At 44.3% G+C, this 16,161-nt stretch overlaps 1 protein-coding gene across 5 annotated transcripts in view; it reads left to right on the top strand.

Moving 5' to 3' along the window:
* ANKRD11 (ankyrin repeat domain 11) overlaps window positions 1-15,873 on the top strand; it is a 1,187,914-nt gene extending 1,172,041 nt beyond the window's left edge. For all 5 annotated transcript variants that reach the window (XM_078671259.1, XM_078671260.1, XM_078671262.1 and 2 more), the window contains one exon: window positions 9,985-15,873. In XM_078671259.1, the coding sequence (XP_078527385.1) occupies window positions 9,985-10,170 (186 nt within the window). In that variant the 3' untranslated portion in view covers window positions 10,171-15,873. The remainder of the gene's footprint in view (window positions 1-9,984) is intronic.
* The last annotated feature ends 288 nt before the right edge of the window (window positions 15,874-16,161 follow it).

Genomic DNA, 16,161 nt, shown 5'->3' with positions numbered 1-16,161 from the left:
GTCCCAGGACAATACGACGTCGACAGCAACTCTGAGGCAGAAGATTCAGAAGTCAAGGACATCACTCCAGCACAGTGGGTCGTAAGACCGTCGACCCCGACCCTTCCTCGACACATCCAAAAAGGCCCCGGTCACACCCTCGCCCTCGGGTGCACACCGACACACTGCATCTACTGCCCTACCATCGTGCCCGGCTAAGAAGCTAAGTAAGCCTTCAGGCGACTCTGGCTCGAGTCGGCCCTCCCACGGTGCCAGCACACACCTACCTTGCTCACTTTGCCACTGGATTCAAGCTAGCCTGGCTGATGACGGCTGAAATACCAGAAACCGGTCCCAGGATGCTTGTTTCCGGTCCAGGGAAGACATGGCTTTTGCAGTTCGGGCTGGACTGTTCCCATGAGGCACAGGGTCAGACTGATTTGCATATGGCCATGTCTGAACTGGGGTGGCGGAGTGAGCTAAATAATGGTGATGGATTAAACCCAGATCAGTTGACTGGGGGTGAGTGTTTGATTTTCTCAAACGCTCCGTCTATCATCCCCTTTTGTAGCACACACCTACCGGCACTGAAAAAGACAACACCACCGGCGCCAAAGCTTACCGCTACTCCTTCGGCACCGAAACCCCGGTCGGAACAAAGCAAACCCGCTTTGGATTCGAAAAGACCACCGGAACCGAAAAACCATCGGATCCAAAAAATATACCGTGGGCCGAAAAAGACTCCGGCTTCTCCGGTTAAGGACATTGCCAAGAAACTGCTTCAGTGCTGAAACCTCCCTCCGCACCACAAGATCGGCCTCCTGCAGAGGACTTATTTCATCCAGACCCTGCACAAAAGACTCTAGCTAAAGACCCAATCACTGGGCAGCTAACTTTAGCTTAAAAAAAGCGACCACTGATACACCAACACCAGCTCCTCATTCAAAGAAAAAGGACATGGCTACCTCGCCTTTAACACTTCCTTCCCCTCCTCCTCCCCATATACCATCACCACCTGCTCCCCTACCACAACATTCCCCTACATCCTCTATCATACCAGACGATGACAATAGGGATGATAGCTCTGATAATATTGGGGCTAACATAGATGATCCATCTATTCCTCCAGGCTCACCTGACCCGTGGGATCAATATAACATCCCAGAAGTCCCAAATGTCCCTCAAGATGACATATACCCCTCAAGGCCTTCCCCACCAGAAGACACTATGGGTTTTAATCAGTTGATACACAGAGCCGCGCAATATCATGGAGTAGATATGCATACAGACCCTGTAGATGAAGCCTTTCTAATGGATACCTTTGATAATGCACAAAGGTCCTCATCCATTTTACCAATGCTTAAAGGAGTGGTTGGTTGGTTGATAGCTTTATTTCGATATGCATATATCATAAAAGCATTACACAAGAATATATAAAACAGCATATCAAAAAAAACATAGACTGTACATAGGAACATCAATAAGTATAAAACAGAATAAATAAGTTTAAAAAAGCATTAAATCGATAGAGACAGTCTTTTTAGGCGAATCAACCAGGCCCATTTTAAAAATTTAGAAACAGCACAAACAATAGGAGGGGCTGTATTGGTCAGTAGAATACGTAAAGCCACCGAATGCTGGCGGATGCCCATCTCTTTACAAAGGGGTTTAAGCCAATAAAATCTGGGGCGCACGTAGTCATGGCAATCAAGGAGAAAGTGTGCCACTGTTTCACAGCTGTCAGGACACAGGGCACAATAGCGTGATACCTCCTTAGTCGAGTTCCATCTGGAAAGGAGATCGGCTAGGGGTAAGGTCCCTAGTCTGAATTTAATATAAAGAGCCCGGTCCATTGGAATGGTGATAATATCCAAAAAGGGTTCAAAGGCAGTAACATCTTTAATCCTCAAATATGCTGCGGTGGAATTGCAGTGATGCTCATTGCTAATGAGCTTTGAGGAAACCCATTCCCAGTATATTTCTTTCAGAGACTCCTTCGGGGGAGCTGAGTGAGTAGACCAGCAGGAACCCAATCCTTGGTCCCCAAGCAGGTGTTTAATGTCCCTGAGCCATTTAATCTTCTGCCAGCCATCAGAATGCATTACCTCTACCAGCCCGTCTGCATAGGATTTTAGTTCCGGGACCCTCCACAGACGGGCCCACAATAGGAGAGACCGGAGGCGGGCCAGATCTTTAATTGGTTTGCAGCCCGCATCCATAAGCACCGGGACTATCTGGGTGCTCATCGGGACTGCCATTAGATCCTTGATAAATTTGTTCTCCGCTTTAGACAGAGACTCCATGTTGCCCAGACCCCATAACTCCGCTCCGTAAAGTGATGCGGATACTGCTCTAGCCTTATATATATCAATAATCGGAGATACACAGTGTTTCGATGAGGTATTATACTCCTTTAACAAGGAGTGATTAAGCATGCTCCTGAAGTCTTCAAGGACCCAGTCAGAACTCGGGTCATTAACCCTCGAATAGAGAAAAAATATATAGCTGCCCCTTCAGATGCAGCATATATTAAAGGCCCAGTACCACTAGACTCACTTGTAGTTTCTAACGCACGCAAGAGAGCAAACTCACTAACATCAGGTGAAGCTCCCCCACCAGATAAAGAGTCTAAGCTGCTTGACTCATCAGGGAAAAGAACTGTGTCTCAAGCAGCAAACGTGGCGTGTTGCCAATACACAAGCATTATTGGCCAGATATTACAGGGCACATTATGACGAATTAGAATCACTAATGCGGAACCTCCCTGATAAATACAAAGCTAGAGCAAATTAACTTATCCAAGAAGGGAAAAATATTACAAACACCTCTATTCGGTGTGCACTTGATGCAGCAGACACCGCCTCGAGGGCAGTTAACACCAGTGTTTTATTACGTAGACATGCCTGGCTACGCATATCCGCGTTCAAACCTGAAGTCCAAAGTGCTATACTTAATCAACCCTTCGATGAGCAACACTTATTCGGACCCAATGTAGATGTATCACCTGAAAAAGGATACAGATACAGCCAAATCTATGGGAGCCCTGCAGTCGCAGGCTACCAGACGTTCATTTTGCCGCTCATCTTATCGAGGCGCCACCAGGGGATACTCTTCGGACACACCTTCTACCTCATACAAAGCCCGTACACAATCCACCTATAGTAAGGGCTACCAAAGGGGAGATTACAGGGGTAACAATAATAAAGGCAGTGGTAAAAACAACAACTCCCGCTCTGCCTCTACCCCTGCCCAATGACTCCCCTTCCCCCGTCCCATTCCACTCCTGTCGGGGGAAGACTACAACAATACATACTAGCCTGGGAAAACATCACATCAGACAGGTGGTTGCTTCAAATAATTCAATCAGGTTACTGTCTAGAACTAACATCCACCCACCCAAACATACCACCCAAGCAGCGTCCCATGTCACAAGAACATTTAACACTGCTCAGACAGGAAGTAATATCCCTGCTGCAGAAAAATGCAATAGAAATAGTCCCAAAGCATCAGCAAAACAAAGGAGTATACTCCCTATATTTTCTAATCCCAAAGAAGGACGGATCTTTAAGACCTATCCTAGACCTCTAAACATTTACACAGTCTGATCATTTTCATATGGTCACACTCCAAGTCCTTCCACTCCTGTTACAAAACGACTTCCTTGTCACTCTAGATCTCAAGGACGCCTACTTCCACATTCCCATCCACACAGCGCACAGAAAATATCTCGGATTTGTGCTAGTCGGGCAACGCTACCAGTTCGAAGTGCTCCCATTCGGAGTCACAACAGTGCCACGGGTGTTTAACAAATGCCTAGCAGTAGTAGCAGCACACTTAAGAAGACAACATACTTACGTCTTCCCATTCCTAGACGACTGGCTCATAAAAGCCAGCTCATACAACCAGTCTGTACAACACACTCACGCTACTATTCAACTGCTTCACGACTTGGGATTCACAGTAAATCACACCAAGTCACATCTGCAACCCTCACACATACAACAATATCTCGGCGCTACAATAAACACCCACCAAGTCACATCTGCAACCCTCACACATACAACATTATCTCGGCGCTACAATAAACACCCAACTAACACTAGCCTATCCTCTCCAAACAGGATAACAAGTGTACAAACTCTCCTAACAAACTTTCAAACTGCAACACTCGCTTCCAGCTCGAGTGTTCATTCAGCTCGTAGGAATGATGGTATCTTGCATATTTATAGTACCTCACGCAAAACTGCAAATGCGTCCACTTCAAGAGTGCCTAGCACGCCAATGGAACCAGGCTCGTGGTCAATTAACAGACCTAGTGTTAGTAGACAGTCGGGCTCATCGCTCTCTGCAATGGTGGAGCACCAAAAACCTTTCAAAGGGCCGACCGTTCCTAGAGCCAGTTCCTCAGATAATCCTGAAAGGGGACACATCGCTCTCCGGCTGGGGAGCTCACCTACTGCATCACACCATGCAAGGCAGGTGGACACAGCAACAAATGTTACTCCACATCAACCACTTCGAGTTACTAGCTGTTTTTCTAGCCCTAAAAGCATTCCAAAAACAAGTATCAGAGGCAAAGCTGTCTTAGTCCGCACAGACAATATGACAGCCATGTACTACATAAACAAACCAGGGGGAACACACTCTCTGCAGCTCTCTGTTAGCACAGCAGATATGGAGATGGGCTATACCACTAAAAATCTTCCTCTTAGCCCAACACAATCCAGGAGTACAAAACACCATGGCAGATCTGCAAAGTCAACAGACACAGCAGATCCACGAGTGGGAACTTCATCCACAAGTTCTTCAACCGTTCTTTCAAATGTGGGGACAACCTCAGATAGACCTCTTCGCAACCCACGAAAACGCGAAATACCCAAACTTCGCTGCCAGATATCCATACCCGCTGTCCAAAGGCAATGCGATATGGATGAACTGGTCCGGAAAATTTGCGTATGCTTTTCCTCCTCTCCTACTACTTCCGTTAGTGATACGCAAGCTACAGCAACATTCCCCAACACTCATTCTAGTAGCTCCAACTTGGGCCAGACAACCGTGGTACACCACACTGCTGCAACTATCTGTGGTACCACACCAAAAACTAAGCCTATCTCCACGTCTCTTAACACAGAAGCATGGAGAGATCAGACACCCGGACCCAGCTCAGCTCAACCTAGCGATCTGGCTCCTGAAGTCCTAGAGTTTGGTTACCTCAACCTTCCTCCAGAATGCATGAACGTTATTAAAGAAGCCAGACGTCCCACTACTAGAGCATGTTATGCTGCTAAGTGGAAACGATATGTAATATACTGTCAAAACAACCACATAAATCCTTTAGATGTTTCTATTCAACACATTATAGGATACCTATTACACCTGCAAAAGTGTCATTTAGCTTACACGTCTATCAGACTACACCTTGCTGCCATTGCAGTATATTTACAAAATAGACCACATCTATCTCTGTTTAAAGTACCTGCTATAAAAGCTTTCATGGAAGGACTCAAAAGAATAATCCCTCCCAGAACGCCACCTTCACCAGTGTGGAACTTAAACATTATTCTTACACTGTTAATGGGACCTCCCTTTGAACCGTTACATAAATGTGAATTGCAATTCCTAACTTGGAAAGTAGCTTTCTTAGTAGCTATTACTTCTCTCAGAAGAGTCAGTGAACTACAAGCATTTACCATTCAAGAACCCTTTTTGCAAATGCATCATAACAAAGTGGTTCTACGCACTAATCCTAAATTCCTTCCACAAGTCATTTCACCATTTCATCTAAATCAATCTGTTGAGCTGCCTGTTTTTTTCGCGCAGCCACAAACAGTCGCAGAAAGAGCTCTACACACCCTAGCACGTCAAAAGAGCATTACTGTACTACATCGAAAGGAAACAAACCTTTCGTAAAACTAAACAACTTTTTGTGTCTTTTTTACCACCACATAAAGGCAACCCCATATCAAAATCGGGGATAGCTAGGTGGATTGTTTAGTGCATACAAATATGTTACCAGAAAGCCAAACGTACGTTAACAATTCCTCCAAAAGCCCATTCTACAAGAAAAATGGGGGCTTCAATGGCATTCTTAGGGAACATTCCCCTAGATGATATATGCAAAGCAGCTACATGGTCTACACCGCACACATTCACAAAACATTATTGTGTAGATGTGCAAACTAAACAACAAGCCACTGTGGGCCAGGCTGTACTAAAAACTCTGTGTCAAACTACAACAGATACTGGTGGTTGCCGCGAGGTGTGGGTACTGCTATACAATCTATGCACAGTGTGTAATCTGTAGCTCGTATGCCTCGAACGGAAAATGCTACTTACCAGTATGCATCTGTTCTTGGCATGTAGAGCTGCAGAGTTACACACGCCCACCCGGCTACCTGTATCTGTTCCAGTATTATCCTCATTAGATACAAATCACATGGACATCACTACTTCTTGTACAGCTCTGTCACTTCCCTAATGGCGAAAAACAATCTGGGGATGGAGCCGATGCCCATGCGCAGTATCATCCAAAGGAGGAGTCACCTATCCCGTGACTTCCAAAGACTGTTCTACAACAAAACAAACTGCAAACATCCGGGCCCAACACTAGGTGGCCATCTATGCACAGTGTGTAACTCTGCAGCTCTACATGCCAAGAACAGATGCATACTGGTAAGTAGCATTTTCCTTTTGATGTTGGCAAGTACACCTAATCTAAGAAAAGTCAACCCCTTCACTTTGAAACTAGCATTGCCAAGCTTTCTAATGTCAAATATGACAAGAAAGAAACAAATTACTTTCCATATATTTTTTTTGCTGCACCAGTTTTATTCCTAATAGCCAATCTCAAAATTGAAATATTTACTTGAACGTAAAACACTTTATAATTCATTTACTTGAAGATAAAGCACTTTCATTCTGTGCTGGAAAGGGTCTGTGCTTGCCACTCGTATTGAAATTAATGTGTATTTTTCTGGTGAATGATGAATAGTTAATGTGCCTGTCTACAACACATAAGTGAAAGGGTCAGGTTTTCTTGGACTAACATCCCAGTCAGCCCTAAATCATTTGTTTCTTTAGATGTACTATCTTAACATTACTTTTCCGTGCCCTTGTATCCAAAAGCATCTTCTACCCTCATCCTACATCTGGTTTTCTTCTAGATTGCATATACGGAACACTACATTGCCACTCTACCACGTGCACAGTGCTGCAAAATGCCACCCACCGTGGTTTGGCCAGTTCCCCTGCACAGTGCTGCATTCACCCACATACTCCGGACCTCCTGTTTCATGAGTGAGCCATCCACCCACACCTCTGGGCTTGTGCTCAGCATTCAAACACTCATTGTGCTGTAAAACGCTGTCATCCATAGTTTGTTTGGCAATGTCGCAAGCCCTAAACAGCACGATATAGCATCACCGCACATTAACCAGCTTGCGCCTCCCTCACAAGTATCCACCATCTTGTGATGTCTCTCCGTGCCACCTGCTAACAGCCTGCTGCAGGCCACCAGTCCTACACCCTCAGTGACCCCGCACACTGCTGCAGTGCCACGCTTTCACACGCGGCGTGCTCTGGACTCCTGTACATGTGCAGGGCTGCAGATGCGCTCCGCCGCCGCCCCAGGCTGGCTGGTAACACCCACGCAAAGTGCTTGTTTTGACGAAATCCTTTAGCAGGTCATTCCCACGTAGAGCACTGCAGTTCCACGCTTCCAAATGCCAAATAGCACAGCCCTCCCCCCAACCCAGTGTCTAGAACTTAATTTAAAAGCCCGGATCCCACCTTGAACAGTGCTACAGGGTCCCTGCCACACATTTATTTTGAAAGTTTTATATAGCGCGAACAAGATCTTTGCAGATAACAGAGCGCTTTACAAAGGCAAGGGGTAAGTGAGTGGTAGGGTGGGTACATGAGGGAGCATAGTAGGAAGGTAGGTCATCAATGCAAGTAGTACAAATAAGAGGGAGCATGAACAATCAGGTAGTTCAATAATACAAGTAAAACACGTGCATAGGAATCAAACAAGTAGTACAGATCGACGCAGAGTCTTAAAAGATCAAAAGTAGTAGTTCAAGTGTATTTAGCCATGAGGATAGCTTCAACTTCTTTCTTAAAAAGAAGAGTGGAGGAGATGAGTCTGGTTTCAGGAGGGAGTGAGTTCCAGATCCTGGGCGCCATTCCTGAGAAGGAGCGTTTGTACGTTTTTTCCTTCCGGAATCTTCGAGGCTTCAGCAGAAGATTGTTTGTACTTCTGGTGGTTCTGGACCCGCCGGAAATTGTCAGCTTCTGAGTGAGGTAGCCGGGTGATTTCAGGTGTATAGCCTTGTGCGTCATGCAGGCAATTTTCAGATGTATTCTGTCTTCAAAAGGCAGCCAGTTCAGGGATTTAAAGTCAGGGGAGATATGCGAGTGTTTTTTAGATCCAGTGATGAGTCTTGCTGCCGCGTTTAGTGAAGCTCCTAGGGGTGCAGTTGTAGTTAGGGGGAGACCGCAGAGGGCCACGCTGCCGTAGTCTATGCGATGGATGACTAGTGCTTGTACTGCAGTTTGGAAGTCTTTGGCTGGGAGGAAGGGTTTAAGTTTCCTCAAGGTATTTATTTGGAAGTTCGCCCCCTTAGTTGCCTTGCTGATATGCTGCTGCATGTTGAGATTGGCGTCAAGTGTTATGCCTAAAGATTTTGCTGAATTCACGATGGTCGGTTGGACATTGAGTGCAGTTAGGTGCTTAAGCCAGGTTTGTGTGGTAGAGATTTTCGCGGGAGGTGAGATCAGAAGGAACTCAGTTTTCATAGCATTGAGTTTGAGGTGGTTATTGGCCAGCCAGGATTGGGTGCTTCTGATCGTTGAGTTCAGACGCATAATGTCTTTGGGGGATTGTAGTTTGAGATATATCAGAGTATCATCAGCGTACATGTGAAAGTGTACATTGGATGCTTGTAGCAGGGTGGTGAGAGGTTCCATAACTAGGTTGAACAAAGTTGGGGATAGGCATGATCCTTGGGGGACACCTAACGATACAGGTACTTGAGAGGACATCAAGTTGTTGCTCTTGAATTTTTGAGACCGGTTGTGTAGAAAGGAAGTGAACCACTGAAGAACAGTCCCAGAGAGACCCATTCTTGTTCTCATGTTTCACAGTGTCGAATGCTGAAGAGAGATCAAGAAGGATGAGAAGGCAGGTATCATTTTGATCTAAAATTTGGAGGGCGTCGTCAATTATGTGAGTCATAGCAGTTTCAGTGCTGTGCCCTGCTCGGAAGCCTGATTGATGAGGGTTGAGGAGATCAAACTGTTCTATGTGCTTTGTCAGTTGTAGTTGAACGCATTTTTTCAACAGTTTGGCGAGAGTGGGAATGTTGGTAATCGGACAGTAGTTGTTTAGATCAGTGGGGTCGGCTGTTGGTTTCTTTAGTAAAGGTGTAACTTGTCCAACTTTGAGGGAGTCAGGGATGGTTCCTTGTTGAAGTGAGCTATTGATAATTTTAGTCCAGAGTGGGAGGAGCAAAGGGGTGAAGTCTTTTACAGCGTTAGCAGGAAGAGGGTCAGTGAGGTGATTGGATGGTTTCAGGGTGCTGAGTAGTCTGTCAATTTCTTCTGAGAACTTGAGACTACCCACTCTCAGTTCTTTGGCATCACAAGTGTGCACCCGTTCTCACATGCAACTCTTAAATGCCCCAATCATGAATAGTGGTGCGTGAAAAAGAACACACCACATCAGTGTCATTCCGCTTCACCCCTCACAAGATGCTGCATCTCCCTTGGGAGAAAGCTTTGTATTCTAATAATGCCAAGTAAATAAAGCCTTATAGTGCCAGCTGCTTGCCTCCTTCCCTACTCAGACCTCAAGCCTCTCCATCATGCACACATACATTATACGTTCTGACTGTCCGAACATAGACTTGTGAAGATGCAGGTTTCCTCTCCCAGCCACTCCCACGTGTTTGAAACCGAGCAGTGAGTATTTGAGTAACCCGAGCTTCTCTCCCTTTGCTTTTGCAGACGTGCCAGTTGATGAGGCAGCAGCACGAGGCAGCCGCTTTACACGCCGTTCAGAGGATGGAGTGGCAGCTCAAGGTGCAAGAACTCGACCCAGCCAGTCACAAGTCCCTGTGTGTGAACGAGGTCCCATCTTTCTACGTGCCAATGGTCGATGTGAACGATGACTTTGTGCTCTTGCCAGCATGACCATAGGGACACTGGGATCCGGACTAATGTCACACCCACAACTGGCAAGGGCAGGTTCCCTTGGCGCAGAGAGATGTTTGGAGGCCTTGCTGCTCACTGGTGCACCCACTGGTCAAGGAGGCGGCAGCAGCATCCCTCGGAGGTGACACAAGAAACCCGTGAACTTGCACTTTCTTTCTGGTGCAGCAAACCCGCTCATCCCATGGATGGAGTCGGATGAGGTATCAGCTGGCCGCGCTCGCGCCCGAAGCACGGGAGACCTGGTAACAAGAGGAGAGTGCATCACCTTTACGGCCCAGTCGCTGCAGGAGCTCAGGACCGTGCTCCATGCATCCGAGAGTGAGAGGCGGAGGGGCCGGAGCACAAGGGATCAATAACATTCAGTAGACCTTAATACATATGGGGCAGCCTTACTCTAGCTGCTGAACAGTTGATGGCAATCACGCAGTCCACACACTTGTGAAAATGGTGGTTTTAGCATTCATTTTTTTACCAAGAAGTTTTTATTTTTTTGTTTTGGAGCTGCATCCTTCACCCCATAGGGCTCTTTATGGAACTGGGTTAACATGGTCAGAGGAGTGGTAAGCGCTCCAGTACTCGGGCCGCAGGAATGGCAGCCAGGCCATCACAAGCTTTGTTGTTCTCAACATCTTTTTGGGATAGAGTGCGTTTTTTAAAATGTATTATTTCTGATCTACCCACCCCAGTTTCCCCTTCACAAACCACCTAAAGCAAGCTACACCATGGTATCGCCCAACGTCTGCCGCACCTGCTGGGGCTAGGTGCGCTCAGCTCCTCCAGGCTGTTATACAGTCGTGCCTCAGAGCAGGTGACCAGATGCTGGTGCGTTGCAGACTGTATTTTAATGGAGTATATTCCACGATTGGGGGGAGGGATGGGGGCTTTAATTTAATATATATATTTTTTTTAAATCTTGGGCATTGCATTTCTCTTTCAGAGAACATAACTTGAAACACTACAGAGCCAATACTCCTAGAAAGGAAAAAAAAAGTTGAATTCCGTAAATTCTGTACAGTTTTTTATATACATTTACCAGTGTACTTTGCTGCCTTCTAGATAATTTATTTTGCAAACACATTACTGCCCAATTGTAAATAACGTATGTACTGTACCATCACGTTCAGTTCTGTGTAAAAAAGAAAATTTAATAAATGGGAACAGGCCTCGGAATGTATTGTTCACCGTAGGCAGTGCTTTCCCTTTAAGTAAGGGCGGGTATTGGCTGACCATATGCCGAGGTTGTAAGCATTTTAAAAATGGTTGTCTCCCTAGCCAGAGATTGGGGCCTTGTGTGAAACCTGGACGCCAAAACATGCAACGTTTTGAAACCTGTCCTAGACTTGTTCCCAAACCCCAACTTATTTCTTTCCTTGCTTTTTTCTTATTTTTTAAGAAAATGAAAGTTGTGACAGATGCCGAACCCTATGGGATTGGCTTTATATGTTTTGCTTCGCTTTTGGATTCTTCTGCAATCCCTGGAAGCTTATCCGAGGCACCCCATCTAAGTCGCTGTTCATTCCCCTCCTTCATGGCGCTCCCAGGTTTGGGAAGGAGCGTGGAGTAGTGACTTGGAAACGTTAGAAGGGTGTGAATTACAGGCAGTGTAACAGGGAAGTGGAGCAGACTTCCCCTTACTTCACTGGCAGTTACTTGGAGGTGGAACATTCAATTCATTGAAGTTTGCTCAACATTCCACAGCCATTCGGGGAGTTATATTTCTTTAAAAAAATAGTACACTCCTGGTGAAACTTTTAAACGTAATCGGAATTGCCATATTTCTTTTGGAACTAAGAGTTCATTGCCTGTTCGGTTAGTACTTCAGATTTGTCAGTGGCATAGAGTAAATGTTGCAGTTAGAAACTAAAAAGTCGGATTGTCATTTACGTGATCGCACACCATAATGTGTACAGAGATAAGGTGGTTAATCCTCATACCCATTTAATGCTGGAGACAACCGCACCACGTATAATTACGGAAAAAGGTGCCAGAATTGGAAACTGGTGCCGGGCTCATATCTTCTATGGTCCCAAAGCACTGCTATTAGGAGACAGACTGGTGGGATTGCAGCGATCAATTACCTGTGCCGTACAAGACAATGCAATTACCTGTGCCTCAATTGTTTTCCCATATGATCTTGACAGATTAACTGGATTCTAATGTGCTTTAACGTTCTCTGCTGACAGCTCCGATCTAAGAAAGCGGAATGATCAGCCTTACCTCCACACACAAGCCTTCATTAACTCGATTTCCAGTTATCGAACACTGCACTAGAGGCATGGGTAAGGAACTATTTGGACTTGTGGAAAGAGGGTGGTATTCATTTCAAAATTTTGACCGTCACAACATTCAACACTCAATCAATTCGGTATAACAATTTAATTGCCTTACAATTTTTTGAATGCCATGACTTAAGAAAACGTCACATTTGAAGAAAAATGAGTGTGGTGTTACTTGCAGCACATCCCTGTGCACAGCATAGTGAACTATTCTACCTTCACTTAAACTCCAAGATTTAAAAGGATTCTCAAATCAGCTGCTCAAAGTTTTTGTGGGCCATGTGTCCTATTTTGCAAAAGCAAATAGAGACGGGCATTGGAGATATTAGACAGCTTTGGGAGTATGCCATTAATCTGTGGTGCTGGCTTTAATGGTCATTTATTGTATTTCACCGAAAATGGAAACGATCTGCTCATTGGGCTTTTGAGGTGTGTGCGAGGCAAAACCCACTAATAACCATAACCTCTTTCTTATGTGTTCAGTCTATACCCAGAAAGAGGTATACTTTTCGCCTGGCATAAATCATTAGTAATCCACATTTCAAATTGTTTAAAGTAAAGTAGAAAATAACACCTAAAGCATCCTGTAGGATCCAGGCACTTGCCTCAGATTCCAAGTGGAAGAGCACTGGCTGTACAGAGCTTCCATCTACAGTGTTTAGTCTGTAAAGGGGCAACATGTTGTCAAAGTCCTTAATTTCTAGAGTAGAGAATCTCGGCTGTCCTAGGTGATTCTTTGGAACCCCATTTGCAGTCTGTCCTTAGCACATTGATGTGATTGTGCCAGACTTGCTCTTTCGAGCAATATTTCTTCTTCTTGTCCATGGGGCACCCCCCCAGTTCTAGTCTGAGAATTCCCCACTGAAGAAACGGCAGTTATAAAGACCATTTTTCGGTCTGCAAAAATATCGGCTTGTCCAAGAGTTAGAGATACCCCACATGAATCTGTAGATTTTTAGCTGTGCAATCATTCTACTAAAAGCCTCTGCTTTCTGACCAAACCTTTACATAGTGTGCATGCCTATTAAATCCAACCCTTCAAATGTCAAAAATATTAAGATTGAAAGGTATGGTTGTGGTGAAGGATAAACATGTACACTGCTCTCGAGACACATTTGCTCCAGTCCAAAGTGAACCCTTTTTGCTGTACTTTGTAGAGCCTCTCTTTCCAAGCAGCAAACACTTGCCTTACACTGCAGTTCCTCCAGGCCTCTATGAGCAGGCTGTTCAGTGAGTCTTGGGTATCTCCATTTTGAACTTTTGGGCTCCTGTTAGGCTAGTGTTCACATAGAGACACTAATACCTGACCTCTGTTGCACCAACATTTTTATTCATCTTCATTCTTGAGCCATGTTAATGGTTGTGCAATTTGGAAATTTTCTTTTAACTGAAAGCATCGTTCCTTTAAATAAATTTAAGACACCCCTCTCTCCTTTAAGCCATTGCCAGGGATGTTTTGAGAACCTACAGTTAAAATGGGTGGTAAGAAGTTGCACTGTGTTTCTGCCTGAAATTGGCATCACTTGCTAAAAGTACAATATAAGTCTCTCCCATTACTTGGTGAATTACCCTGACGAGTTTTTCTGAGCCAGCACACACAAAGGAATCTTTTCGCCTCGTCTCATTGGTGGAGTTGGTATGCTGACCAGTGATACTTGTATACGGACCCCTCATCAATGACTACTCAAAATGTGGCTGGGCAACATTAGAGTTGGAAGAAAAACATTTAAACAAAACACATTAAGGATCTATGAATTTGAACTTGGGGATTCATTTTTAGATGTGAGATGATATAAGAGCCAAAGCGGGATTGTGCAGCTTTCCTTGTTCCCCCTGATGAAGTTTAATATCTCCTAACGCCCCATAACCCATGCTTCTGTTCCCCTTTGTTAGTGGTACTACCGGGGACATTTAAGGGGGACTCCTCTTAACACAAACAGGGACTCTTTTTTTCACCTTATGGTTTCTGAATTGTAAATTAGGAAATTGAGATGTGAACCGCAGGCAAGAAGCATTTTTAATATATTACATATGAGCAGCATTTTTCATGTCTTTATTTACTTTAGCATTACATTATTCACTTTCATATTGAAATTTACAAATGGTGTATACAGTTATCATATTTTCAGAGCCATCTTTTCTGCATGGAAGTTGATGTTATTGGAGGAATAATTTCTACATCTAACATGATTGCCCCCACGCTACTGTTCATCAAATAGAGACCTGTCGTAATTAGAACATACAGCAATCAATACATTCAGCTGTTTTATGTTTACTCAGTATTTTCTGTTAAGGATGGCTAACGTTCCACTTAACCACATATCGCTTTAGTAAGTAGCAGTGCCCTCCTGTGTTGTACTAAAGTGCCTGTTTTGGTAACGTTTTTTTAGATGCTGAAACACATTAGGTTTACTGGGAGGCATCATTTTGGCAAACGTGTAGTACTTCCTAGGGCTCCCTGTGTACATCAGGGAGCACTCAGATTTCTGCTCTGTCTTGTCAGTTGTGCCATTTTCCAAAGTGGTTGCTTCCTTCAGAGCAATCTATAGATGTGGGTTGCTTAACCAAGACAGAAGTGCTATTCCCACCCAAAGTAGTGTCCCAACCTTGCTACGTGAGCACACTGAAGAAGCAAGTTTCTTGCACAATTTGTTTTCTGTATTGTTTTTCTAATGCCTGTTGACGCTTCTATTTCTGGTTTCAAAGGAGCAACTTAATATACAGCATGTTTTCACTGCAAAATAGAGGATCAGCAGATTTGCGGGGTTTAGGGGGCCGATGCTAGAGATTGACCAGAAGGTGGCATTTCAACTCCCCAAAGTAAAAACAATATTTATTTCTGTTTTACAGCCACAGGTGAAGCTTCTTTACGACTGCCTTCATTCCCTCTTTAGATAACACCAATTAACCTGTATTAGCATGGAGACCTTTTAATCAGCAAATCAGTTTAAAGCAACAAATAACAAAAAATCTATTTATTAACTGACACCTGTGGTATGTGGATCCATAGCTCAGAATGTACATTTCCCTTGTATAATGCTTATAATATGAGATGTTGTATACAGATGTTAAAAAACGGGCCATTCACACCCTTCTCTTGTACTTGTCCACTTGCATAGAATTGGGGGAGGGGGTGAAACTGCGCAAGATTGCGTTCTCGGTGGTGTAACAATGTAATTATATATTTTTTTTAGTTTGTGTACATATTGGTGGGTGGTGCTGGTGCCGCCAACATTGCAGCTCTGTTGCTGCGTTTCTGTTCTTTCGCTGTGCAACTTTCAGCATAATACAAGAAAAAAGTAAAGTAAATACAAATGTTATTTTCTACACTTGCATGTACAGAGAGAAGCCCTAGAGATGCTGTTGTCCTCAGACATAATGTTCGTAAATAAATTGAAAAAAAAGACTTGCTTCCTTGAATTTGTGTTTAAGATTAACTTATGTTTGTTTCTTGGGTCAATATTTTAATGATTCATTTGCTGCCAAACACTGTTAAATTTCTTTTTTGAATATCTATAGCTGCATTATAAGATCTTCATTGACAGTCTTGGGTGATAAAATTCACATCATATGCAACAAGGTGTAAGCTTTTTATTAAATAAGTAAATAAACCACTTCTCAAAACTACATTGCATCACCCATAGCACGACTTGCTGCCTAATTCCTAAATTAGGAGGAAAAGGTCATCTGAGAG

This window comes from Lissotriton helveticus, chromosome 12 (assembly GCF_964261635.1).
Source record: "Lissotriton helveticus chromosome 12, aLisHel1.1, whole genome shotgun sequence".
Classification (NCBI taxonomy): domain Eukaryota; kingdom Metazoa; phylum Chordata; class Amphibia; order Caudata; family Salamandridae; genus Lissotriton; species Lissotriton helveticus.
This window is presented reverse-complemented; position numbering and strand designations above follow the sequence as displayed.